Source organism: Filicampus tigris, chromosome 5, assembly GCF_054856515.1.
Source record: "Filicampus tigris isolate MCC_2025a chromosome 5, RoL_Ftig_1.0, whole genome shotgun sequence".
In the NCBI taxonomy this organism is placed as follows: domain Eukaryota; kingdom Metazoa; phylum Chordata; class Actinopteri; order Syngnathiformes; family Syngnathidae; genus Filicampus; species Filicampus tigris.
The window spans coordinates 4,925,948-4,953,263 of NC_141221.1; the positions used below are offsets into that span (position 1 = coordinate 4,925,948).

General features: G+C 39.9%; 2 protein-coding genes across 7 annotated transcripts; both read left to right on the top strand.

The window, feature by feature from the left end:
* Positions 1 to 6,172: 6,172 nt before the first annotated feature.
* Positions 6,173 to 17,115, top strand: LOC147147027 (G protein-coupled receptor-associated protein LMBRD2B-like). 3 transcript variants are annotated; one of them, XM_086031801.1, is made up of 17 exons: positions 6,173 to 6,323; positions 7,405 to 7,700; positions 9,328 to 9,437; positions 10,281 to 10,379; positions 10,474 to 10,641; positions 11,458 to 11,668; positions 11,769 to 11,843; positions 11,910 to 12,014; positions 12,278 to 12,461; positions 12,751 to 12,932; positions 13,868 to 14,001; positions 14,078 to 14,183; positions 14,602 to 14,699; positions 15,223 to 15,326; positions 15,429 to 15,475; positions 16,569 to 16,671; positions 16,746 to 17,115. In XM_086031801.1, the coding sequence occupies exons 2-17, from the start codon at positions 7,527 to 7,529 to the stop codon at positions 16,811 to 16,813; spliced, it is 1,968 nt and encodes a 655-aa protein (XP_085887927.1). In that variant the 5' UTR covers positions 6,173 to 6,323; positions 7,405 to 7,526; the 3' UTR covers positions 16,814 to 17,115. The 3 variants fall into 3 exon arrangements, with proteins under 3 accessions (XP_085887927.1, XP_085887925.1, XP_085887926.1); XM_086031799.1 differs by having other exon boundaries at positions 16,569 to 17,115; XM_086031800.1 differs by having other exon boundaries at positions 7,471 to 7,700; positions 16,569 to 17,115.
* Positions 17,116 to 17,707: 592 nt separating this feature from the next.
* Positions 17,708 to 27,250, top strand: golm1 (golgi membrane protein 1). Of its 4 annotated transcripts, none has more exons than XM_086032085.1 (11): positions 17,708 to 17,940; positions 19,760 to 19,895; positions 20,680 to 20,859; positions 20,935 to 20,989; positions 21,312 to 21,414; positions 22,147 to 22,261; positions 22,332 to 22,446; positions 23,428 to 23,577; positions 25,084 to 25,245; positions 26,041 to 26,139; positions 26,909 to 27,250. In XM_086032085.1, exons 2-10 carry the CDS (start codon positions 19,767 to 19,769, stop codon positions 26,136 to 26,138), a joined length of 1,107 nt encoding a protein of 368 aa, XP_085888211.1. In that variant the 5' UTR covers positions 17,708 to 17,940; positions 19,760 to 19,766; the 3' UTR covers position 26,139; positions 26,909 to 27,250. The 4 variants fall into 4 exon arrangements, with proteins under 4 accessions (XP_085888211.1, XP_085888209.1, XP_085888210.1 ...); XM_086032083.1 differs by lacking the exon at positions 17,708 to 17,940 and adding an exon at positions 19,149 to 19,305 and having other exon boundaries at positions 25,087 to 25,245; XM_086032084.1 differs by lacking the exon at positions 17,708 to 17,940 and adding an exon at positions 19,149 to 19,305 and having other exon boundaries at positions 25,198 to 25,245.
* Positions 27,251 to 27,316: the final 66 nt, after the last annotated feature.

A 27,316-nucleotide genomic window follows, 5' to 3' on the forward strand; every position in this document is an offset into this window, starting at 1 on the left:
CCCACCCAGATTGCGAAGCTGCTATGATTCTGTGTTAATGACAGACTTACTGTAAGTAGACAGGAAAATCTGCTCATTTTTTTTCTCTTAGGCATATGACTCAACATGGCCCATAACAGTTATAGTGAGTCATTTACTTTCTAAAAGTGTGTGCCATGCAAAGTTAATGATATTTCCTATTTGAACATTTGCCAAGGTTTTACTTTGTTTTTATTTTTAGTATTATTATACTGAAGGCACATTTCCACAACACGGACATTGTCGATGCCATGCAAAAGCTATGATATTCCTTATGTAGATGAGGTCAATATTTGCCAAGGGTTCCGTGCTAGGAAATGACCTTGCATTTGTTCAAGGTAGTTATTCATAGAGTAGTGTTGCATGGAAAATGATTGATCAAACAATATTATTTTTTCTCCTGCCCCATAGCTGTGGAGTCTCACTGTGGTAAATACAAATGGAAAGTGTGAACAATCACTTATGTGCATATGTGCTGAGCGGGTAGCCCGGGGTGTTTATTTACTCAACTGCAAAGTTTGCCAGGCATCTGTTTGGCGTGGGTACCATGTTTGCATGTTTCTGTAATATTATGTAATATTGTACATATTTTCAGTCCCTTTTTCATGTTTCTTTTCCAGTGGCTGAAAAAAAAGGAGCTTTTTTTTTTGTATCTGTATTTTTTTTAAGTAAGTCCCTTTTCCCATTTTTTCTTCTTGTTTATTGGAGGTAAGGTGTCATCAAATGAATGATAAACCTGGCCCAAATTAATTGAAGCATTGTGTCTATTATAGCAGAGGCGAGTAATTGAGGAATTCCGTAATTGAAAATGTTGGCGAAAATGAACAAAAGTGAATAATTACAAGGAGCATTGCCTTTATTTGTACAAATGCATATTTACTGTATCTCTTTTTTGTCTATTCGAGGTTTAAAGGGGAAATCAACCAAAACATATTTTTTTCCATGAATATGTTCCCAGCAGACCCACTAGTTGAAATGAGGCATACTGATTAATATTATGGTTGTGGAATGTGAGATATCTACCCGTTTTTAGTCATCTCTAGGGGCGGCCATTTTGTCATTTCTGTCGACTGAAAACGACATCACAACTACTCAGGGCTCAGGTCACGACCAATCCTTATGGCTAGACATTTTGTGTGTAAAAAGACAGCTGTATCATTTCAAACAAAAAGTAAAAATGACGATGTTTTTTGGGGGGTCCGGGGGGGTGGTCTTTCACACGTACAGTAAGCACTTTTTCCACCTATTAATTCACTCGAAGCGCTTCACCCTGAGTTTGCATTTACCTACAGTTGGCACAGCATCAGGAGCAACTGGGGGTTCAGTATCTTACTTTGACATGGTAAAAGGCTGGGGATTGAACCTACAACCTCTGGGTTGGGAAGACGACCACTCAATCACTGAGCCATGCCACCGCCAAATATCATTATTTTATAATCTTTCATTCATGATGATGATTTTGATTAGATTACGCTAATATTGATTATTATTACTTTTATTTGAAATGTATTTTGTTTGGCCAATTGTGTAATTTTCTAGTGCTTATTACTGAAACCCTTTTGAATATTCATCCAGTCAACATTTCAAAACATGCAAAAACAAAGAACTGAAAATGTGCAATATTAATATTACACCCCCTGAAACTCTCTAAACTGTGTACAAACCTGGTTATGTTACATTGAAGTGAGTTGAAGTGTATACGCGTTCACTTTGCCATTACTTAATGCCTCAACTTCCCACACTGACAGTTGATCTTACGTAATCTCCAAAAGCTGCATGAAATCCAAACATTTATGACGATCTTGGATCACCTACTTCAAGGATATATTCTAAAATAAACAGATATATTAAACACCCAGTATGTGCTTTAAAGCTAATATAAATCCCTACAAAGCAATAGAAGTAACGCCGATCCCATATTTCCATCACTGAGCCTAAAAGTTGAAAGCGGGACCCCCACCAATCTTGACCCTGTCCTTAGTAAGCTGCAGTAGCCTGTAAGGTTTTATATAGACAGGTGTGTGCCTTTCCTAATCAAGTCCAATCAGTTTAATTAAACACAGCTGGACTCCAATAAAGGAGCAGAACTATCTCATGAAGATCAGAAGAAATGGACAGCATGTGAGTCAAATACGAAGGCCGCTTCAAAGGGTCTGAATACTTACAGTATGACCATATGATATTTCAGTTTTTCTTTTTTCATAAATTTGCAAAAATTTTCTACATTTCTGCTTTTTTTTTTACTTTTTTTACTGTCGAGATGGGGTGCTGAGCGTACATTAATGAGAAATAAAATGATTTTTTTATGATTTGGGCAATTGGTTGCAATGACACAGAAAGTGAAAAATTCTCAATATGTTCCGTACCCACTGCATGTGCTTTCAAAGCTAATATAAAGACCTACAAAGCAATACAAGTAACACCGATCCCCCTATATTCTCGTCACTGAGCCTAAAGCTTTAAAGCGGGACCCCCACCAATCTTGACCCTAGCCTTAGTGACTCACATGGCATCTGTGACACACACACACACGCGCAAACACACAACAAAGCCAACAACAGAACCATTGTTTTCTGCTGCACCAAAGAGAGAGTGTCTTGTAAATAGGAAGAAAGGCTGAGAAAAGTGCCATAAAATGCACAGAAAGAACGGGGAAAACAGGTAGTGTAAATCTCTACACGCATATGCACGCACTCACACGCACACACATTTGTTACATTTGTGCCCTTCTCACAACAACACACAGAGTAACTCTACCGTAGCCACGCTGCTCCCCAGGGGCTGATGTATCCAGGACAGGTTATAAGATCTGCGGCCTGCAGTAACCCCCGCCGCCCCGCCCACCCAACCCCGAGGGACGCCTTAGAACTAGGGCTGCATTGTATCATTATCATTGTGCGTGAGGGTTTCCCATGGATCAGGTGTTGTGAGCCAAGAGGCGGCGAATCTCAGTGCGCTCGTTTCTGTCGTTCAGTGGCTCGGATGGTCGCACGTTGTTTTGCCATTGAGGCCACCGCGGAGCCCACAATTTGAGCTCTGCTGCTAACCAAAACAGCAGCACCTACCGAGGCATTTCAACACTGTCTCAGATGGATGAAAGAAAGCATGGAGTCTTATTACATGTTGTGCATGAGCTCCCTGTACAGTTATTAAAAAAAAAAATCTTACATTACTGTATTTCCTCAAATTGCGGCCATCTCTCTTTATAGACGCCAGCCGCGTCATCCAGTCTAGGGAAATAAATGACACCCTCAAATAGAAAGCTTTGTTTTCCCATCAAACTAACAAAAGTAAACAAAAACATCATTATTTGAGTTAATAGATGTTATTCATTCGGATATAAGAGTCTGCTCAAATTTCGTTGCTAACCAAAAGATTAGTGCCTAAAGAGGCACACAGACAGTCTCTGAGAAGAATTCAAGTGTAAAGCCTTAGCACACTTTGTCCATTTTCACTTGATGCCTACGTCATTTTCATTTGAGTAAACAAATGGCGATTTGCCGAAGGTACAGTGAACTATTTGCGTGGAATAGGGCTGAAGTCCTGTTGCGAATAGCAAAACCCGTGAGAAATGAATACCCCCTTAAAAGAGTGTTTAATGCAAATGCAACAAAAAGGAAGCAAAAAAATATTTTTCTCTAATTAAAGCTTTCACTTCAAAAAATTTCCTTGGCACTGAGGTGCCACCAGATGGTGCCAAAGAATGACTGCTACTGCTTATTAGCTTAACAGCTCATCAACAAACTCTGAGAAGCCTGATAACGATCCTGATAATTTGAATCATGAGTGTTGGAGGAGGGAAACATCCAGGAGAGGGGCCCTCGAGGACCGGAGTTGAACACTCCTGGTTTATTGCATTACTGCTACTGGTTTGGCCTGAACAAGAAAAAACAGAAGCTGATAGGTCACTTTTTTTTTTTTTGCTTTGTGTTGTGAGCCAAAATTTGAGCGTCTGTATGTGCATCAGGTACTACTAAAAAGAGAGACCAATAGAGGCCTACTTCCAGTTGAGTAAATTGCTAATTAGTAAATAAACAAGCCCGTCCACTTTTTGTGGCTCCATTTCATTCATTCTCTAGTGCAGTGTTTTGCAAACTTTTTTGCGTCAAGGCACATTTATTTCATCGAAAAAATCCCGCAGCACACCACTAGCTGAAATTGTGAAAAAAAGAGCTTATTTTAACAATATTAGTGTTATATTGTTTATGTAAGTATTATTTAACATTGAAGAATGACGTTATATTATAATGTCTTGAATATGAATTAAATAAACACAAAGAAAAAAGTATTTTATAATGTTTCATATTGATACTTACTCAGTGTGAAACATGGCCCTGTTTGGATAAACATGCGTCACTAATTCGCTTGTCTCTAAACGAAGACAATTAGCGACCTGCTACTGCTGCTACCTGCTGGTATGGAAGAGTACTACAATGTAGTAAAGACATGATTACGCTGCCAGAGTTTGAAAAACACTGCTCTAGTGTGTACCGCTTATCCTCAGACCCCACTTATAATATGATCATCCTTCAAGGGCCATTATATTGAATTCGGTGGCATCTAGTGGTGAGAGTGCAGTGTAGCAGCAATATTGGATGTTAAACGCCAGTAGTTACCGACTATATGCCACACTTTCAGATATGAATGGGACTCGATGCTTTGAAATACATTAATAGTAATAGCCTACTGTATAGTAATAAGACATTTTAAAATAAATGAACTATTTTTCTTCATAGTGTTTACAGTATAGTGGATAGTTACACTAATCCCAGAGAGGTTGAAGTGCGCATGGCTGACAGATGGCCTCACTAATACCGGTACTTGCAAGTGCTGCTTGCCCTCCACCGGACATATTCAAAAACATTCTCAACAAGATGGACAGTTTTCTGGATGAAGGGACCGAACATTTGGACATTTTGTTCTCAGGGTGGATCGGTGGCCCTGCAGGAGGATGGTCCACTTGTCTGACTCTGGTGGAGCACATGTGCCTGGACCTGCTGGGCCAAATGGACTTTCTGCTGGAGCACAGAGATGTTTGCTTCAGTGTAGCAGGCCCGCTTTATTCGGATGACCTCTACGTGTGGCTGTTCCATCATATCTGAACAGAAAATGTGGATTCATCGTAACACACAATGCGTATATAAATGCGTCTTGTGAACTGCAATACCTCCAATGGTTGAACAATTTAAGGATTCAATCATCTGCACTAATGCCGCCAAAATTTCTGTAAAAGTTTTTTATTTGATGATGAGCTCCATCGCTCTTATGTATTAGCTATCGAGGTGAAGAATGTCTTCTTCTTTTTCACGTTGCAACAAACTTGCCATTTTTGGGGGTCTCCTGAAAAGACTATTTTGGATGTACAAGATTTTGGCCCGACGCCAGCAATGCACTTGTTATATCATTCCAACAACCTTTGGAAGGCCCCCTTGAAGTCCTCTGATGTGAACGTGTCCAGGACCCTCATCAAAGCGTCTTTCAACCCCTCAGTGGTCTGAAAACGACTGCCTCTGGGATTTTCCTTTAGCTTGGTGAGCAAACAAAAAGTCACAGGGAGCAAGGTCTGGACTGTAAGGAGCGGGAGCAACTGTCTTGATATCCATCTCGGTCAAATAGTTGGAAACACGGATGGACTTGTGGTCTGGTTCATTTTTCTGGTTTAAATGCCACATACACGATTTGAGGATCACTGACCTCTTGCCTTGGGACAAACTTGGCAGAAATTTTGTGCATGTTCAATTCATCTTAAATAATTGTGTGCACTGTTCCCACACTGACTGTACACCTATTGTCTTTATTGACACTCGACAGCCCTTATCCATAAAAGTACGAATTTACCCCAACAACGCCGGTGTTCTGACTTCTCTCTCCCTTCCACACCTCTCATTGTCTCTCACAGGCTCTCTGGCACCCAAGTTGAACCATAAGCAGTCTGAAGCAGATCATATAAGCATAACGTTATTTCCAAACTTAATGCGAAAATTTAATGCCATCATTGTTTATACATGAAGGTATAATTTTGTTATTTTCATGTAATTTAAAATCTAGTTTTGAAATACCTGTTCGTCATTTCTTCTTTTTAAATGTCATTTTTAAGGTAGCATGTATACAACGTCCTATAACAAGGTTTCCGGTTGGGCTGTATAACTACAACACCCACAAGTCCATGCGGCGCCAGTCTACTCTCTCGCAAACGAATGTTGTATTTCTTAAGTAGTTACGCAATGTAATTTCAAAGGTTGCGTGCTTTTGTATGGAATTCCACGTCACAGGAGCAGAGTGTCAGCATCTTGACGATAAAGAAGGTAAGAAGTCACTTTTGAACGCCTAAAATGGGGGTAAAAAAAGCTAAATGTCAATGTAAACAGTGGTCGACGAATGGCCTCCATGAGCAGAAACATAATCGTGTCTAGGTGATGACATTTGGAGAAAAGCTTTTCAAAATGTTCTTAAAATACATTTTTTTTTCTATAATACTGCTTATATGATCATGTTCATGTCGAGAGCGTTCCGGCATTACTAACTCGTGAAACAACCAAAAGATGTCAGCAAGCAGACCCAGAAACAATTTCATGTTCGACCAGCTGCATTGTAAGTTATAGCGGAATGGAATGTCATTAATCCGTTCCAGTCCCTCAAAAAACCCTCCATTTTTATTTTTTAAACATGTTTTTAATAAACCGTATTTTTAAACATTAAACATAAAAAATATAGTAAGACATAACGATAGCAAGGGAAAAAATGTTTTTTTATGATGTGTACTGAAGCTTGCTTCTACTTTAAATTTTGGCTTTGACTTTGACAAAGCCAAACAATTACCAAGGGATGACTCGGAGCTGGGAAAATACCTACGTTGAGGCACTTGTAAGTCAGAGTAACGTTGACCTGTAAACACAATTTAGTGTCATGTCAGTGCCCCGATTAGTTGTAGGGGAACCTTCAGACAGCGAAACGCCCTTTTTAAATAGCTAAACAACTTAAACATTACAAACATAAATTAAAATCAAATAAAATAATACAATATTTGAGGACAAAAATGTTACAAACAATGCAATATTAGGTTTTAAAAACTAGATAATAATGCTACAATCTTAGATGAAAAATACAACAAAAAATATATATATATACAGTATAGCCTATTTAATTAAAAATAAAAATTGCTGAAATAGAAAACAATTCAATACTATTTTTTTTTTAAAGTTGGGAAAATACAAAAAAATATTAGATAAAAATACAATATCAGTCGAAAATTCAAACTCATTAGATCGGAAAAACAGAAAATATTAGAATATAATACACACTAATGTGCCATGGCACAGTGGTTGAGAATCCCTGGTCTACTTCATTCCTGACTCGCTCCTGAACAGTCATTATTTTGTTTTAAAGGACACTTTCAGGGACAAATAAAGGCCTTGACAGTCAAATCAAGTGAATGCCTCTACTGATGTGCAGCTGACATTCCATCATGACGTCGTGACACCGGCCATCGCTTGCGTCTGCCCGTCACAATGAGCGGCGTGGCGCTGGGCTTGGTGCTTGTGGCCGTGTTCTTCCTGGCGCTTGCCCTCCTCCATCGCTATGGTGACCTGAGGAAGCAGCAGCGGATGGTGCTGCTGGGGACGCTGGCGTCCTGGTACCTCTGCTTCCTCATCGTCTTCGTCCTGCCGTTGGATGTCAGCACGGTATGTAAATGTACAGTGGGTACGGAAAATATTCAGACCTGTTGAAATTGTTCACTTCCTGTGTCATTGTAGGCATTTGCTAAAATCAAAAAAGTTCATTTTATTTCTCATTAATGTAGAAAAAACAAATGTACCAATTTATTAAAAAAGAAAAACTCAGATAAACTCAGACGTATTCAGACCATGTGTTCAGTATTGAGTAGAAGCACCCTTTTGAGCTTGTGCATCCATGAGTCTTCTTGAGAATGACGCAAAATGTTTTTCACACCTGGATTTGGGCATCCTCTGCCATTCTTCCTTGCAGATCCTCTCCAGTTCTGTCAGGTTGGATGGGCAATGTTGGTGGACAGCCATTTTCAGGTCTCTCCAGAGATGAATCAGGTTTAGCTCAGGGCTCTGGCTGGACCAGTCAAGGACGGTCACAGAGTTGTTCTGAAGCCACTCCTTTGTTATTTTAACTGTGTGCTTCAGGTTATTGTCCCGTTGAAAGGGGAACCTTCGGCCCAGTCCTAGATCCTGAGCACTCCGGAAGATGTTTTCCTCCAGGATATCACTGCACTTGGCCGCATTCATCTTTCCTTCAATTGCAACCAGTTGTCATGTCGCTGTAGCTGAAAACCACGCCCACAACATGATGCTCCCGCCACCAAGTTTCACTGTAGGGATGGTGATGAAGGGTGCCTGGGTTTCTCCACACTTACCGCTTAAAATGAACACCAAAAAGATCAATCTTGGTTTCATCAGAGCAGAGAATCGTATTTCTCATAGTCAGGGAGTCCTTCCTGTGTTTTTTGGCAAACTTTAGGCAGCTTTTCATGTGTCTTGCACTGAGGAGAGGCTTCCGTCGGGCCACTCTGCCATAAATCCCCGACTGGTGGAGCGCCACAGTGATAGTTGACTTTATAAAACTTTCTCCCATTCCCCTACTGCATCTCCGGAGCTCAGCCACAGTGATCTTTGGGTTATTCTTTACCTCTCTCACCAAAGCTCTTCTCCCACGATTGCTCAGTTTGGATGGACGGCCCCGCCTCGGAAGAGTTGTGGTCGACCCAAACCTCTTCTATTTGCGGATTATGGCGGCCACTGTGCTCTTAGGAAATTTGAGTGCTGCAGAAATTCTTTTGTAACCTTGGCCAGATCTGTGCCTTTCCGCAATTCTGACTCTGATCACCTTGGACAGTTCCTTCGATTTCATGATTGTCGTTTTCTCTGACATGCACTGTGAGCTGATAAGCCTGATGTAGACATTTCCTAATCAAGTGCAATCAATTTAATTAAGCAGAGCTGGACTCCAATAAGGAGAAGAACAATCTCAAGGAGGATCAGAAGAAATGGCCAGCATGTGAGTTAAATATAAAGGTCTCTGCAAAGGGTCTGAATACTTATGACCATATGATATTTCAGTTTTTCTTCTGTCATAAATTTGCAGATCTTTCTACATTTCAGTTTTTTTTTTCTGTCAAGATGGGGTGCTGAGTGAACATTAATGAGAAATCAAATGAACTTTTTTGATTTTGGCAAATGGCTGCAATGACACAGTGAAAAATTTCAAGGGCTCGAAATATTTACCATACCCACTGTATTGTCGAGTGTGCTTCAGGGAGTTTTAAATGCCCTTCTCTTTCAGACCATCTACAAGCAATGTCTGTTGGATAACACACATCATCCTGGCCCTGTTACGCCAACAAGACTCTATCGTATGACAGAAAATGTCTCCACTCTTTACCCAACTGAGAGGTAACTAAGATACATGGTGGTAGTCTTCAACAATACACTGCATATACATTCATCCATCCATCCATTTTCTGTACCACTTATAAGGGCCCGACCGATTAATCGGATGGCCAGTTATGGCCCTTCAAACATTGGCCAAAATAATCTGTCAACCGGACGATTTTATGTGTATGATGTGCTCTAACCATTTATAGCAGTTGTATACAAGTAACACTGGTTTCATTAGTTATTACACGCACAACTATACAACAACTTTTTGTCCTTAGATATATGTTATGAAATGTGTTGATAAGATCATTCTATTGTCCTGTCATTCAACACAAAGTGAATAGTAAATTTAAAACGCATGACAAAAACGTAAAGGAAATAGTGCAAAAGTACAAAATAATTACACATAAAACAGTTAAATAAATTGAGGGTATTAGAAAAATATTACACAATAATGTTGGAAGAAAAGTTAAAAAAAAATTATTATAAAACAATATAAACATATTCGATGGGGGAAAATACACATTTGAAAAAATATATAAATATTAGACTATATAAAAAATATTGAATTTCAGACAATGTTAAGTGGAAAGTAAAACAAGGTTATATAAAAATCCATCTTAAGAAAACAATTTGTTGGAAAAATATGCACTTTTGACAAATACAACAATTTTAGGTAACGTAAAAAAAATCTGACAAAATATTAGACAAAATGTTTCATGACAAATACAAAAATAACAACCACACATGTTGGAGAAAAATACACAAATATTATAAAAGGGTAAAAATATATTACAGTAAAAAAATGCAATAGAAAATAATACCCAAAAAATATTGGTGATGGTGTTTCATTGACAGTGCACCAAGTGTGTGTGAAATGCCGTGGAGTTACATACCAGATGGTGTTCTACCTGTCTTCTGGAGAGTTGTGTATTGGACCTCTCAGTTTCTCACCTGGTAAGACCCCCTTCACACATGCACACACAAGTCTCAAAATGTACCAAATGAACTGACTGTATATCACCCTTCCTTTGGGCGTGCATGCTTGCAGGTTGCTGCTGCCCTTCATGCAGTCGTACGCGCAGTCGGGCGCGTTCTCCCTGACGGGAAAGGTGAAAGCGGCCCTTGTTGAGAATGCCATCTACTACGGCACCTACCTGCTCATCTTCATCTTTCTGCTCATTTACGTCACTGCCCACCCGCGATGGCGACTCACATGGTCAGTTCTCATTGACGTTGTCAGACAAGTGTTTATTCAATATGTTTATGACTGTCTCACTGTGTTCTAGTCATGGAACGGTATGAACATTTCACATCCTAATTATGTGACGCAATAGGGTCACGGTCGTTGTATTATCACCATTTTGCTAAAAGAAATACACACAAGTCTATAAACAGTAGGTGAGCTTGCACAATCTAATGGGACCAAAACAACATATTTTTAAAAAGTTTTTGGAAAAAATGCAAAAATATTAGAAAACGATATTGCATGTAAAATACAAACATATTTCACTATAAAAGACAGATATTACCTAATAGTAAAAAAAAAGTATTAGACAAGAGTACAAAATTGTTAGATGAAAAATACAAAAATATTAGGGGAGAAGAAAACAAAAAAATAAGAGTATTAGAAAAAAGTGCAAATTTACCAGATGATGACAATGTTAAAATACATTTTGAATAAAAAGGGAAAATATTAAAAGAAAAGTACATAAACAAAAGAAAATACAAAAACATTATATAAAAAAAAGTACAAAAGTAGTTCAGAAAAGTGAAAACAGATATGAAACAAAAAATACTCAAATACTAGGGAAATATTTCAATATTAGAAGAGAAAAATACAAAAATAATAGACAAATGCAAACTTTCTAATAGTTGTATAGCCTGGAAAAAAAAAATCTCCAAATTATTTAGGGGAAAAATACAAAATTAATAGAATAGAATACAAATATACTAGACAAGAAATATATTTGCCCCCACTTTGGACACTGCTCTCTACTGCAATTTCAAAAATATCTTGGTCACCTGTATTCAGGACTGAGTTTCAGACCATTGGCATCACGGCCGCCAACACGTGGGGTCTTTTTCTCCTGGTGCTGTTGCTGGGCTATGGCCTGGTGGAAATCCCGCGTTCCTATTGGCTGTCATCCTGCCATGCCTATTTACTGGCCAAGACCTACTTCAAAGTGGCAAAGATGGCCAGCGAGAAGGCGGCGGCCGAGGAGAACTTGGCCGACGTCATGGAGGTGAGGGCGTTGAAATACTTCTACATTTATTTTCAAAACGAATGAACACATTGGATTGCGTTTGCATAACGAGCGTTTGTTCCAATGTCGTCGCCATCAGGAGGTGTCAGTCATCAACACGTCAGTCAAGTACAACCACTCGCTCAGGACGTGTGTGGACACCGTTTTGACAAAGGTGAAGCTTCAAGTTGCCTATTTGCTCTTTTTGTGTCATTAATTTACTGACATCATCTCACTTCAGTGTCCAATAGAGTACCAGGAGGAGATGGGCACCGACGTGGAACATTCTGGTGAAGATCAGACAGTCCTCCCGACCAAAAGAGGGCTCGTTCAGCTTCATAAAAAAGTACACAAAGTGACTTCAGTGCAGTACATATGATAATAAGCAACAATAATGCTCAGAATTTACACTCGAAAATTGACACAAATATGCACATTTTCTAATACAAAAATATTCGTTAGGGAAAATCATAAAAAATGTGACAAACTATTAGACCAAAAAATACTAGGAAACCAAAAAAGCTATCACAAATTATTAAATGAAAAAAAATATGAGGAAAAATGGTCGAATAGAACATTTACTCCAGACAGTAACAATATGTTTTTCAGGTGATCGCCGCCGTGCAGCAGTGCCGTCAGACTCGGGTTCAGTGGTCCATGTTGTTGGAGCGGATTTTCCATCTTGAGGACGTTGCTAAGAGCCGCAGCAGCCCTACGTGCCACTTTGTGCGTAGCTTCGCAGCGTCAGAGTGTGAGGGCTGCATCCGAAGGTTCCTTTACACGCCTAAAGTAGGTGAGTGTTTGGAAATTGTCGCCTTTTGCTAGATAATTTTGACTACTATTTGTGGGCAAGGGGTTGACGGGACAATCAATCAAACTCACAAATACGAAATGAGATCACTGACAAGGACTTGCTGTAGGCCACCAATGCAAGCCCAGACACTCAATACTACCACTTTAAGTATTCTATTTTCTAATAAAACAAATAAATATGTATTTAAGATTTTTTTTTTTTTTTCTCCTTTTCACAATTTGCACTATGCTGAGTCATGTTTGCGTGCGTGTGTGTGTGTGTTGTCCAGAGTGGTACTGGGAGTGCGTGTTCCGTCAGGTGTTCTACAAGCTGCTGGCATTGCTGCTGCTCTTCCTCTCTGTGGCGGTGGTGTGGTCCGAGTGCACCTTCTTCAGCGTGCGCCCGGTCCTCTCCCTCTTCGCCATTATCGTCCGCATGACTGAGCAGCAACGCTACTACATTTGTACCGAGGTGGGCACCAAGTTGGCTGACTTTCAAAGCTGAATTCCCCATTGACATCCAATCTATTTGGAATCATTCACAACATCACCATTTATGATCTTACAGGCAATGTTTTCAAGTCATATTTTATGATTATTATAGTTAAGCAGTCGATGTGTCCATGGATCACGTACACAATGTGTAGTGTATGAACTGCTGCCTCCATGAGCGAAAATCCTTGTTGTGCTTATAGACGCCTGACATTGTTGCCTCCACTTTGGACACTGCTCTGGCAAGTAGAAGCTGCTTGCTTGCTCAACCTCCTATCCGCGCTCCTTGTTGTCATGGCAATGAAATACGAACTGGCAGTATATAGTCATACTTTGACTTTGAGTGCCCCCAACTTGAGATATTTCGAGTTAACTCATTCACTGCCATTGATGAATTTACTTGTCTTGTCACAGTACAGCCATTCAATCCCAGGAATTTATTTATATATATATTTTTTTTAATTTGCCAAACGTTAGGGTAAAAGAGGGTATGAAACTGTCTGGCAGTGAATGAGTTAAGAACTGTGACCTTTTTTTAATTTTTTTAATTGGCTTTGTGTCGCTAGCAACAATTAGACTTATGCATGGCAAAACTAATTATGAATTTCAGTGAAAGCAAAGTTGAATTTAATCCTTTACATTCTATTTCTTGTTAATTTGTTATTAACAAGTTTTTATTGAGTACAAACGGACAAGGCTAATTTCAGCAGTACCACAGAATTTAACATATATGTTAATATGTTGATTATATATGCTAATGTAATTCTAAATTATTCTTCTTGGAGTATATTGATGAAAGTGTGTCACAGACAAGTGTTCTGAATTATGAAAAAAACAATATGCATAACGCGTCTTCTTGGAATGAGTCGGCAATAATACCTTCACTGATGTCCCTCTTTGGTCCGTGTCGACCAGGTGGTGTGTTTCGTCACCGTCCTCTTTCTGTGCGTTTGCGTCTACTCCACCGTGTTCCAAATCCGTGTATTCAACTTCTACTACCTGGCGCCGCATCACCAGACAGACGCCCACAGCCTGCAGTTCAGCAGCATGTATGCACAGCACACTCATCGTCGCAATATTGGGTATACCCGCACGCATTGGAGGTGTCACGTGTCTTCTCCCAAGGTTATTTTGTCGCCTGACTCCTCCCCTCTGCCTCAACTTCCTGGGTCTGATCCACATGGATCCCGCCGTGTCCCAACAGGATCGAATACACACGTCCTATACGTCTGTGAGTGGATCTGCTGTCGTAATGCGGTGACGTGAAGTACACTGGTACCTTGACTTAGGAGGTGAATTTCGTCTGCGACAAAGATAAGATAAGATGATCCCAAAGTGGGAAAATAGCAATTTGCTGAAGTACGTGCACAAAAACACGGAAAATGCTAGCACAAAGCACTACGGATACTTAACACGGCAAGTACAAGGAAACCAATATGAACTGATGGTGGCCGGATGTTGTGAATTTCCTTCCTGCCATCCAGTGACAGAATGACACTTTTTAATCACAATTTTGCTTATAAGACAGAGCAAATAAATCCACTGAGTGACAACATGTAACTGGAAAACTGCTACATTGGCGCACTTCGAAGTCAAGGTGCCACTGTATGTAATAATGACAAACTCGCTTATAGTTATGTCCCTACTAGATAATGGGCTCCATGCATCTTCTGTCCTTCATATCCAACGGCTTCTACATCTACTACCCCGTGTTGGTATTGCTGCTCTGCTTTGCCACACTTTACAAGTAAGATATTAAATACTTGTTGTTGTCTTTTTGTAAACTATATGCATTATTAGGGTTGGGAATCGAAGATCCAGTGGCACCGGGAATAACATTCCGGTTCCCCCGGAATCGTTCCGATTTTAAAATAGCAGTGCAAAATTTCGATGCTTAGTTTGCGCAAGCACGAGTTGCGGTAATTGAGATTACTTGGCGGGGAGAAAAAGAGGTGGAAAAAAAAAGACCAGTCTTATGCTCACGCGTGTTTTGCTCACGTATCATAAAATAATATTGTGGAAAGGAGGTTTCAAATGAAATATGATAAAACCTTGCTGGATACACAGACTATAGTTGATAGTGTCTCATCTTGTGCAGCCTCTAATTTTAAAATAATGACATTTCTAAGTGACAACCAACCTCGCTAGTGTTAGACATACGTTGGTGTATTTTCATGGAAAAATAAAACGCGGGTATGTCCATAAACTTTTGAAATGTGAAGTGCTAAATAATTGGAATTAATGGGAATTCCATACGTTTATGTTCCTAGCCTGGGCTCTCGCTGTTTGAACCTGCTGGGCGTTCATCAGTATGTCGCCGATGACGACCTGAGCTCGGACCTGGTGGATGAGGGCAAAGAGCTTGTCAGGAGAGGTCGCCTTTTCGTTGTCACTACAAATAATAACCCAATTATGTCTCTTTTTTTTTCTTTTATACCTAAGCCATATTAATCATGTTGATATTTTGCATATACAGAAAGAAGAAAACGACAGAAAAGTGAGGATGCAGCAAATGGAAGATTTGTTAGTATTTTGCATTTTACTTCTATACATTACTAATGACTCATTTTTTAATCATCCCTCGCATGTACAGTGGAACCCCTAAACTCCAATGAGGTCATACAAGTTGGAAATTGTCTGAATGTTTGGAAAGAATTGACCTCTAAAATCATGAAAGACACACATTTTGTTTTTTCTTTGGCTTTTCTGGTTTAGGAATGTTTTAGGAATATTTTTGGGGCCCCTATTCTCCATTATTGACTGAAAAACTCAGTTTGCAGTGTTTGTACTTTTGGCATGTGTACAAAAAATGCGAATGGGTGAGTTTTTCAGCAAATAATAGAGAATATGTTCCCCAGCAAACTATGTGAATAGGTAAGCACCATTTTGCGGCCTCGAAATGCCCAGGAGTTATGGCGAAGTGAGTTGAGGAGCTTCATTTTGGAAAATGTAGTACTTTGCCTCCATCTTGTGGAATCTATAGGAACATTTTCACCCTTTTGGAACACTGCAAAGCATTTTGATTTTTGCAGTGGTTAAGTTTGTTTTACACTTATAACAGGACTAAACAAAAATAATTTTCTTTCATTTCACTATTTAACGTCTTTTTACCCTTGTAAATCAATAATTTTAAATTGTTGTTTTGCTTTTACATTGTACTATTCACTGTGGTTAACTTGGATGTGGACAAAAAAATATAACTGTTTAATTACAGGCTACTATTCAGTGTTTAACCTCTTTACACCCTTATATAACAAGAACAGAAGAAAAAAAATCTAAATTGTTTGATTGTATTGATCAGTGTTCAACTTATAACATTTACAGTAAATTACAAGAATGTTAGCAAAAAAAGTGTTCATATTTACATATTCACTGGTGACCAATGATTCAATGTGATTGATGTGATTTTAATGACAGTTAAGAAAGTTAAATGTGACTTGAACATTACACCTCTATACAGTTAAAGGTTTTAGGATGGCCAAAAAGTTACTCCGGAAGGACCTGACTTTACCTTTAGAAGTTCTGCTGTATTAATACGTTATTTACTTATTTATCTATTACAAAAAAAACAAAAACAGTTTGGTTGTTGTGATAATGTTTTGCTTTGTATTGTCAGGCGTGGAGACAGCAATATGGAGGAGTCCAAGGGGCCTGCGGGGGGAGCGGAACTGGTTACACTGAAATTAAAGACGACCGAGAAACACAAACAAAGAAAAGCAGTGCGGATTCCTGTAACATGCAGTATAAATTGTTACTCTTGCTAGAGTCACCAAATATTATTTTCTCTTTGCAGTTTTCTCTTTCGGTTGGCGGGAGTCGGATGAGCAGCAGATTAGTTTATTGCACAGCAGTGATGGATGACGACCGAAGAAAAGGTTTGCTCCAGAAGCAATGATTTTGTTTAACACTGTACGTCCTTGTTGTCCAACTTCATCTTTGATTTATTTGTGTAAGGAGATCCACCCTGTGACAGTGTCTGAGCCCGGGAAGTGTTAAAAATAAATTTGGCAAGAGAAATAATGCCATCTATTTTGACGTTTTCCATTATGCACCGCTTGAAACTGTGAACATGCATACATGTTGTGCATGGAGTGTTGTTTTTCTACAAATGTTCATTTTTATGAGGATTTTCTTTGATAAGTTATTAAAGAATACAAATGTAACTTAGCTTTTGTGAGTTTCTTTTTGAGATTTTTTTGGCAACATTTACAAGATTAACAATTTGTGACATCATACATTTTGGTCGCAAAAAAAAACGCGTGTGTGCTGCCCTCTAACGTCAGTCGTGAAATTAGGCCATCGTCAGCAATTAAATGTTGTGCTCCCTTCACAGTCTGTCGTGAAAAAGAAAAAAGTGCTATCACCAGAAAACTCAACACGTTAAAAATCAGTGGTTACGCCAGTGTTTTGCGTAAATAGTCAACTCCACATATACATACATATATATATATATATATATATATATATATATATATATATATATATATATATATATATATATATATACATATACATATATATATATATACATATATATATACATATATATATGTATATATATATATATATATACATATAACATACAATAACAATTTAGCAAAAAATGCCATCATTAGTTATAAGTGAAGAGTAATACTAATCACAATATTTTAACAGTTAATGCATTTATTTCGCATTAGAATACGTCGTCCTTCCGTGGGTTCGTTTTCAAACGCAATTTAGAAAGTTAATTTAGCCGTGCGAAGAGCTACACATTGTTTCTTACGACAGCACTGGAACGCATCACCTGCGGTCCCAGTCAAAGGGGACTGTAAAAAGTGTAAACAGAAGTATGCTGCTGTTCGTGTTTGGCCAATAGCTCAATTAGAATTTCAATTAGAACGCATCGTCATGCTCATTTGCTGTAAAACGGGTTAGGGTTGGATAAGATTAAAAGCCGCCGAATCATCTTGGCGACGCCGTCCAGCTGCTGTCTTTGGGTTTACCGGGTAAGATGTTGCTAATAGCCTCCTTAGCAAGCTAACGTGCAAAGAGAAGGAATGACTGAAGAAAGACAGGGAAAGGGAAAGGGATAAGGATAGGATGTTAGCAGGGTTAGCGTACCGAAGCTAGCTTTTCATGGGGCTTGATTTATTTTTAATGAAACAGTCATCGCTAAGGGTTAGCGGCGTGTCTTCTTAAACAATGCTAACGCTCGATTTGTGATCAATTTTCTGCCATTGTCTGTGACTGATGCGTCCTATGCCGCTTTGGTTTGATACAAATTTATTTCAATGTGGCAGCTTGCTGTTGAAACGTATTGTTTATTCAGAGCTGTGATTTCGTTTTTTTTTCCGGCTCATCTTTCCTGTTTGTCTGCCTTGACTGCTACTGACTGCTGATGTGTCTTTCCATCACCGACGCCCATTTCCATTGTAAAAGACAACCGCAATGATAGTTGACATGTTGTTAGCATGAAAACAGTCAGGAGTTGTGCTGGATCTCGTTAGCTTGTGCAAGTGTAATCCGATGTTGTTGTACAAAACAGTGAAGTTCAAATGTAGAAAAAAAATCTTAAAACTAAATAAAGAGAACTCAACACAATAAATACGCTCAAATTTTCACAATTTCATTAAAAACATACAGAAATAACATTTAAAAAAACGTTTCTACAATGTCTGGAATTGCATATATTCAAGAATCGCAATTTTCAACAATAATATGTTATCTTCACTTTGAGTTTCAACATTTGTGATGCACAGTAAAATTTATGTGAACTTGATGCAATAAAGGTCCGGTGAATGGGGAAGCCACACGAAAAAATATTCAATATTGACATCTACTCCGTTCAAGCAAAAATGATAGTTTTGTGTGTTCATACTCTTAGGACACCGAAGTACATTTAAAATAGTTGCTAGGTGTCGAGCGTCTTTCATGTATATGACATCAACAACTTTGCACAACAATCGACTATGCTGCTTATAAGAAGCCCAAACTCTTAATTTACTTTAATATGTGCATCAAACATCAATGCAGCTCTGTTTGCCCTTTGGCTTTGACACATAGGCGTAACCAGCCCGAATTTGGGGGTGCACAAGCACCTCCAAATTCAACCCAAGCACCCCCAAAAATTATAGCATTTTTAAAACTATTATCCTTAATAAAGGACAGGATATGCTTAAATATGATAAACGCTGAATAAAAAAAATGAAACAAAACAAAAATGTGAACAACGCAGCATCGGAAATACCCCCTGCCTCGAAATGGTTCAGTCCATTTGATTCCCAGCACCGCTCTCGCACCCCTCCCCGCTCCTCCTTCGCTCGGCAAGTGATGCGGAATAGCACTGAGTCTGGAGGCTACGGTGTATTACGGTGAGAGCATGTTATACAGTGGTTATTAGTGATGGGCATAACAGTTCTTTTCAGTGAACTGAATCATTAGAATCAGTTCATCAAAAAGAATCGTTCGGAAAAAATCGGTTCACCGTATCATTCAGCCAATTGTTTCTTATTTTTACGTGAATGTGATTTCAGCATTAACGTGAAAATATCGAATGAATGATCCTAAATCACTTGAAGTGAAATGGAAAAAAATAAATAATATTGAACCTGCCAGACACTTTGGCTGCTCATGATCGTGTGGGTGCTTGAGGCGGCCTGTGGGTACCAATATGCATCAAAAGTTTTATCATCAGTAATACTGACTAAATTCTTTTAGTGCCAGTATGGCAGTGTTTGAAAGTTCACATTTTTTCCACTATAGCAGAGTGAGTTTATGTCTTAGATTCGAATAAATTCATGAACCCTTTCTGTGGTGTGTTTGTAGGCAAGTAATGGGTGGTCTGGTCAACGGGCGACGTGGAGGAAGGTCTCCACCTTTAATGATCGGCGCCCTGGTCACGTGTATCCTGATTCTGGGCTTCAACTACTGGGTGTCCAGCTCGCGGAACCTCGAGCTACAGGTATCGTCTTAGTAGCATGAGTACGTTTGTTTGATGCTATGTCCTCCTGTCTACTCTTAACCAAGATGTTTTTAATGGGCAGTAACAATCATAAGCACGAGAGGGAGTGAGGCTGTACTTTTGAGTATATTACTCCCATCTCGTGTGATTATTGCTTAATTACAGTATATCGTAGCTGTCCTGTGAAAAACACGTGTGTCCAATTTTGCAAACTTTTTTAATTGTCGCATTAATGCGGAAACACCGTTCATGTAAAAATGAAAAAAATGGAGATAAGTGTTGTATTAAATGTATTGTATTATATGATTCGTATAAATTATTTTGCAGTATCAACTGTGATAAATGCGAGTGCAAATAGTTCTACAAATAAAATATTCATCGCAAATCTTTCTTTTTTTAAAGTTGCAAAAAATAAAGACCTCCTTTCTCTTTACAATGTTTAACATGTTAATGTTAAATTATCACATAAGAGATGTATCGATGTGCTTATGAAACCACAATATGACATGGAATTATATAGTATACAGTAATCCCTCGTTTACCGCTGTTAATGGGACCAGTCAAATAAAAACAAAAAAAACAAAAAAACACCTTGCTATTTAAAAAAAAAAAAAACACACTTGGTACTGTCCTCCCCCTTAGGAGATAATGTACGTGGAGTTATGTTCAAAGTCAGAGCAGCGCATGCAGTGATTTCCACAGGCCGTATTTAAATGTTTGACGCCTTGGTGGAGGTTGGCGTGACACCGTCATCTGAATAGCTCCCCGTGTGTGTTGGCAACAGACCAAGCTTTACGAACTGGAGGGCCAAGTGCGTCGCGGGGCGGCAGAGCGCGGCGTTGACGAGGTGAAAAAACACGAGTTCCTGAAGGAGATCCACAGGCAGAAGGATCAGATTGAGCTCATCGAGACTCACTATAAGCGGCAGCTGGTGGAAGTGCAGGACACCTGCAGCCAGGAGAAGGTGCAGTCTGAATCAAATAATTGAGTTCATTACCTGGATTAGGCTAAACTCATTTTCTGTTACTTTCTTCTACAGGCAGTACTGCAGCAGAACATTTCCACCAGCACCAAAACCATACAAGAACTTAAAGGTAGCTATTTTCTTCCTTTCCTCTAATAGTGGCCCTCCCTCCATAGACGCTTAGCCCCTTTTATCGCCGTGTGTGTCCTCCACTTAGGACAACTAAAACTTTCTCTCCACATTTAACAAAAAGGGGGGGAAAAAAAAGTGTGATTTTCTTCGTTTGACTTCTCTATACTTCCTCTGCCACATGGGCATTTCGGAATTCTACCTAGCGAAAAGCGGCCAGGCCAAGCGAGTCTGTGATCACAGTTAATAGATATTGTTTGCTTGTGTGTACATTTTGTGGATTTCAAGCAGGCGTTTAAACGTCGCGTCCTTTGCGTTGGCAGGCCAGCTAAATCAGATGAACGACGACGTGTGGAAGCTTCAGAAGGAGCTGCAGGCTTGCCAGAGCAACGTCAAAACCCTCGACGACAAACTCACGTATGACATGTAAGAAACGCCTTCAAACACGAGACCTGCAATAAGACCGTTGGCAAGCTTGTGTGAGCGCCATTCGGGTCTAGCTGACTTAAAAAAAAATTAAAATGGACACTCTCTTGCATCCCCTCTTTCATTGCAAATCCTTAAAATGGCCGACAACGTTTGATGCTATCCTCCAAGCCACATTAAATGGCATAGGTAGAAAAGGTTGGCAATGTAGCGTTGCCCATCTGTGTCCGATCCTCGCCTTCCGTGGGGGCTCATTTGACTGAATTCCTTGAAGGAGTTTGAGCCTTGGATCTCTTCAACCTAAAATGGCTGACTTCCTGTTCAGTTTCCAGCCGGTTTTCGACTGCTTTGTTATCATACGCAAGTGTAAGCCTTTTTGTGATGATTGGCGAAACAGGTGTTGGGGGCCTCTTTTTTTTTTTTTGAACTTTCAAGCCCTTGAATAACAAGGCTCACGCAGAAATTTCTTTCGGTTCAGTTCTGGTTATGGATCCTTGAGACTTTTTTTGCGAGTCCTGTTGTGATAGACAAGTCCACCCTATTTCACGCCAACTGATGAAACTTCATTTTCAGGTGGCACTACTGAGTGTTTTATTTATTTATTTGTTTTTTTTAAAAAATGGATCCAGTTCTGATTTATTCAATACACGTGCGCGCGCACTCACAGAGAAGCATGTTATGCTATCATCAGTGGTCTTTGTTTACACGCGCGTAACGTGTGTTTGTGCGTAGGACACACTGTAACTCGCAGATCCTGACCCAGAAGGAACTGTGTGACGAGCGAGTGGCCGCCGCCAAACTGGAAGTCCAGAAGATGGCCAAGCTCGTCCTCCCCGCCGTCACCCAGGTAACCCAACGCTGGGACGCGGCCGCTTTTTGAGTGACATCACATCAAATGACTCGTAAACCGCCGGCAGGACGAGAAGGCGGAGAACAATGGCGTTAAAGCGGAAGGCGCTGCGGTGAACGGGTCCCTGAAGGGCTCGGCCAACTTCACGATGGCCAAAGCCAGCCAGCTTTTTACGCTGCAAGGTAAAGCACATTCGGTGTAGTTTGAAACATAGGTGGCATCAAATTAAACTGCACTAAGAAACTAACTGCCAGAGGGTGCCGGAACTGCACAAATGGAAAACAACTTGGGCTTTTTAAACAGATTTGCTGCTATTAATATCGCGACATGATGAGGACGATATATTGTGGTAATTTTAATATGGCCATAATGCTGATATTGTGATATCCCTAATGGTTAAGAGATATGTTTGTAGACAATGACAACCTCAACGGCTTTGTAACAGATAAATAGTGCTTCTCTTGCACCGACACTTTATTTTTACATTTTTGATTGAAACAGTAAATAATAATAAATTCTGGCCTGTGTGAAAGCCACACGTCTAAGCTCTCAAATTCTTTTGGAATTATGTTTCCATCTGCTACCAGGGGCTATCAATGATTTTGTAGGTGTTGAATTTCTGTGAAAACGTCAGGTTCCAGGCGCCTTGGGCCTTAATGGGTTAACTCACATTCCACAAAGGTAACGTTAATCAGAATACACTGTTTGGACTAGCGGAGGCGCATAGAACATATTGCAAAGATTTTTGGGGGGTTGACCTCCCCTTCAAAAACAGCTGTCAGATCAAAAACTCAACAAAAATTGTGTTCGCCAGTGTTATCTTTGTGTTTCATCAACATTTACAAACATCTGCTTTTACTTTGGAAAACACTGATCAGCATTTTTGCCTCTTCTCTTACAAAGTTACAGACTAAATTAGAAACTGAATCATAATTTATTTATTTAATTTATTTTCGACACCTTCAATTTGAGTTCCTGTATTAGAATCAAGGGATGGAAATGTATTTATTTATTTATTTTATCTGAGAAAAAAGAAAAACAGTAGACAGATCAAGCATTAAAATCGTTAGTTGCAGCCCCAGCGTCAAATCCTACAGGAATTCCGTTGTCCGATTTAATATTTAATTGAAAAGGAAATAATTGACTTTATTTCAACCTCCCAGGTGCTGCGGCGGGATTGGAGGATGTCCACCAGTTGGACGTGACAAAAGAGGACATCAAAATGCCTGACATGGCCGTGCCGGCCCAGACCAGCAAACCCTCTTTGACAAGTAACCGGACACAAGTGGAGCAGATAGCTGCTCAGGCACAAGGTGAGACACGATGGGAAGATGTATGGTTAGATGTTGGCTTCGGTTCATCCATCCATCCATTATCCGAACCGCTTATCCTCGCACGGGTCTTTTCAGTTTTTGTCGTCTTTCAAATTCCTTCCTATTACATTCGCCTTGTCATTCTCATCCGCATATACCGTATTTTCTGGGCTATAAGCCGCACCGTTTTATAAGCCGCACCGTTTTATAAGCCGCACCCATGCCATTTTAAAAAAAATATTTTTTTTGGGGGGGAAAAACCTTAAATAAGCCGCACCTTTATATAAGCCGCACCTATCTATGTTGAAAACTTTTATATTTACTGCATTTACAGAACGATTATGAACTGTAAATGTACCTGTGCAGATTCTTTCCTGACAGTGCCTTTTAACACTGCACCAACGTTGCTGATTAAAACAGAACAGAACCAAGAGAAAATAAACAGTACTTATCGTCATTTCGCTGCCGGCTGCCGCTCCAGTTTGTCAGCTAATGTCCACCATCTATTGTTCTACTACATTCTACATATGCACCTGTCTTGTTTTATGTTAAGAAAGTCAGCCAATCTAACACACAACGTGCTGAATCAACAATAGCATTTCACATCGAAACAACAGAACAGACGTAACAATCGCATTCATGTGCACTTCAAGGACCTCTAGGAAAAGATAAAATCAAAGAATTACAGCACCTAAAATAACCTAGTCTACGGCGCCCTCTCCTGTTGAACTCCTCCACCTGCACTCACATCCAGCAAATGTATTGTATTGAATTGTACTGTCATTCCGGTGAGAGCGCCCCGAGCGGTGGAAGAAAAATCCACAGAATAGCCGCACCGGACTATAAGCCGCATGGCTCAAATCTAGGAAAAATTTGCGGTTCATAGTCCGGAAAATACGGTAATCTCTAGCAGGCGTCTACATGTTTTCGTCATACTGCAACTAGGACTACTTCCCGCTTCTGTGTCTTAAGTATCACGAGAAATGTAATCCTACTAGCCTAATGCGAGCTATTTCCGTTGGCATGTTTCCAATGTTACAATGTCAAACCGTATCATTGCGGTTTGCAGGACTGAGAGTTCATGTTAAATTCCTTGCTATTTACTTTCAAAGTCACATTTGTGTTCACATGCTCTTCTGCAGCTAATCGCTAGCCGGCATCTGTTTTTGTCATACCGGAAAGAGAACTACTTTTTGTACTGCTAGCCTAATGGTGCGGTCGCCGGTTAGGCCCAACGTCAGCGGAGCTTTTCTGGCGGCTTATTTTGTGGGACCAAACCGGCGCCACGGAGCGAGTGCGAAAAATACGGTGCACGTCATGCGACATCATCTTGAATTCCCGTCACCGCGAACGACATGGCGGCGTGAACGTCTCGGAGAGAAGCTACAAGGCAACGCGAGCGAGGGCGGAGAAGGTTGCAAACAAAGACATGAGATTTAGCCACCGACGATGTTCGAGCTTCTGTGCTGGGGTTTCGCCTCCGTGACGCATTCAAACGTCTGTTAGAAGCAACGGAGCCGAGAAAGGGACGCGTGCTGATTGGCCTAGCGACAGCTGACACGACCGCCTCGGAGGAGAAACGGGATGGGAAGGATTCTGACCGTGATGATGTGCTGGCAGGAGGAGGAGGAGGAGGACTGGAGCAACCCAGACGGGATGCAACCATAGGTATATGCGCGCGCGCGTGTGTGCGTGTGTACGTCTAGACATGTTTTTGTGTTGAGTGTGTGTGTGTGTCTGTATTTGTCTGTCTGTCTCTGAGGTACTGTGAGTGTTTTAGTGTGTATGTGTGTTTCTTTGGGTGTGCGCCTAAGCGTTTTTTTTTTTTACATGTGTGTATGAATATGTTTATCAGTGTATGTGTTTGTGAATGTGTGTTTGTGTGTATTTTTCAATGTGGGCCCGTGTTAGTTATTTTGCGTGAATGTGAATTTGTGCATGTGTGTGTATGTGAATTTTAGTTTGTCTGTGTATTTGTGTGTGTGTTTTCTTTGCGTGGCCGTGCAAAGTTTGTGTACTTTCAAGTGTGTGTATCTGTGTGTGTGAATTTGTGTTAGGTGTCAGTGTGTGTACTGCGTTAGTATGTGTGTTTGCTTGTATGTGGTTGTGCGCGTCCATACGCGTGCATGTCTGTGTATTTCATGATAAAAGAGGAAATGTGTGACAGTAACCATGGAAGCCTCGACTTCCTCCGCAAACATCGAAAGGAAGACGCTGCCCTTCCTTTGACTTTTTTGTGCAAACCATAGAAAGTAAACTTGCAAGCATCGTCATCCATCCATAACGTCAGCAGTTTTTTTTTTTTTGTTTTTTTTTTGTGACGCCACCTCAGAAGAGGGTAACTGCGACAATAACCGTAGATCTTAAACTTTGAACCCTTACGCCGCAGCGTCAAATCTTGCCAAGTTGATTTTTCTTGCCACCACAGGAGAGGGAAAGTGACGCTTTTTTTGTACTCCCCAGACAAAGTGATGGAGGAGGAGCTGGCCGACTACAACGGCGACGATGACAACGAAGGAGAGTTTGAGGCGGACAAGCAAGCAGAACTTGCTCAGAGTTAAGGTAAAAATACACACGCACACACACACACACTGTATATCCTAGGATAGTAATAGTTGTGATGTCATGTCTGAAAATGACATCACGCTCAAGGCTGAAGTAACGACCAATCATGGCTGACCTATTTTCTGAAGCTGAGCTATGATTGATCAATATCTGAACCCTGAGGGTGCGTGAGGTCATTTTCAATCGACAGAAGTGACAAAATGGCCGCCCCCCGAGATGGCTAAAAAGGGGTGGATTTTGCTGTTTAACTCATATTCCACAAACGCAATATTAATCAGAATGCCGTGTTTCAACTAGTGGGCCTGCTGGGAACATATTCTTGAAAAAAATATGTTTGGGTTGATTTCCACTGTAAGTGACATTTGACATTTATTCAAGTGTATGAAGTGCATAAACTGTTCCAGTAACTGTTCCTGATACACAGGAGTGCAATAAATAAAACTCAATTCACAAAGCTCAACTTTAAGGACCTCAAATGTTCCAAAAGTATGTTATAGAACATGCAAAACATAACATAAGGTATCAGGAGTATCGATACGTTGGTATCGGCATAAAGAGCGTTACGATACATTGTGATACAATATTTTTTCAGCCAGCCTTAATATTCTGAATTTTAAAAACCCGAATAAGGGCATATTGGGGTTATTGCGCACGTTTACATGGCTTTTAAAAACCTGAATACTGCCAATATTCTGGTTTTAAAAGGTTAATTGGCTGCATGTAAACAATACAATACAATTTTATACAGTCAATGTTTTTCTTGCAGGAAAGCAAGACATGTGAGGAAATGCTTTTTGACTGCCAGTTGATTGGTCAACCACAGGAAAACATCAGCACAGCATTATTTTTAATAGCAATTTTTAGGAGTCATATTTGAGCTTGGCTGGACGGACGTGTTCACTCATTACCCAAAATGAGTTGTCCTGTGCAAACAAATGGACCGGAACCATTGAAGAATGAACTCAAAACTTCTCTGCACTAGCAGATCACTTTGATTTTAAGTATGTGTGTGACAGATTTTTTTTTTTTTTTTAAATGTGTAAATATAGTTTGACCTGCTGAACAAAGCCTATGAAAATCATACAATAAAAGCGGTGTTGAGAAGAGGGTTTGTTTGTCATTAGTTTTTTTTTTCATGAGAATACAATGGCAAATAAAAAAAGTAGAACTATTA

Coding starts and splice junctions, on each gene's coding strand:
- LOC147147027 (XM_086031799.1), top strand. CDS start 7,527: ATGAGCGGCGTGGCGCTGGGCTTGGTGCTTGTGGCCGTGTTCTTCCTG. Junction 10,642..11,457: donor CCGCGATGGCGACTCACATG/GTCAGTTCTCAT, acceptor ACCTGTATTCAG/GACTGAGTTTCAGACCATTG. Junction 11,844..11,909: donor TGGACACCGTTTTGACAAAG/GTGAAGCTTCAA, acceptor ATCTCACTTCAG/TGTCCAATAGAGTACCAGGA.
- golm1 (XM_086032082.1), top strand. CDS start 19,265: ATGCGGAATAGCACTGAGTCTGGAGGCTACGGTGTATTACG. Junction 22,447..23,427: donor CCAGCTTTTTACGCTGCAAG/GTAAAGCACATT, acceptor TCAACCTCCCAG/GTGCTGCGGCGGGATTGGAG. Junction 23,578..25,083: donor GATAGCTGCTCAGGCACAAG/GTGAGACACGAT, acceptor AACGTCTGTTAG/AAGCAACGGAGCCGAGAAAG.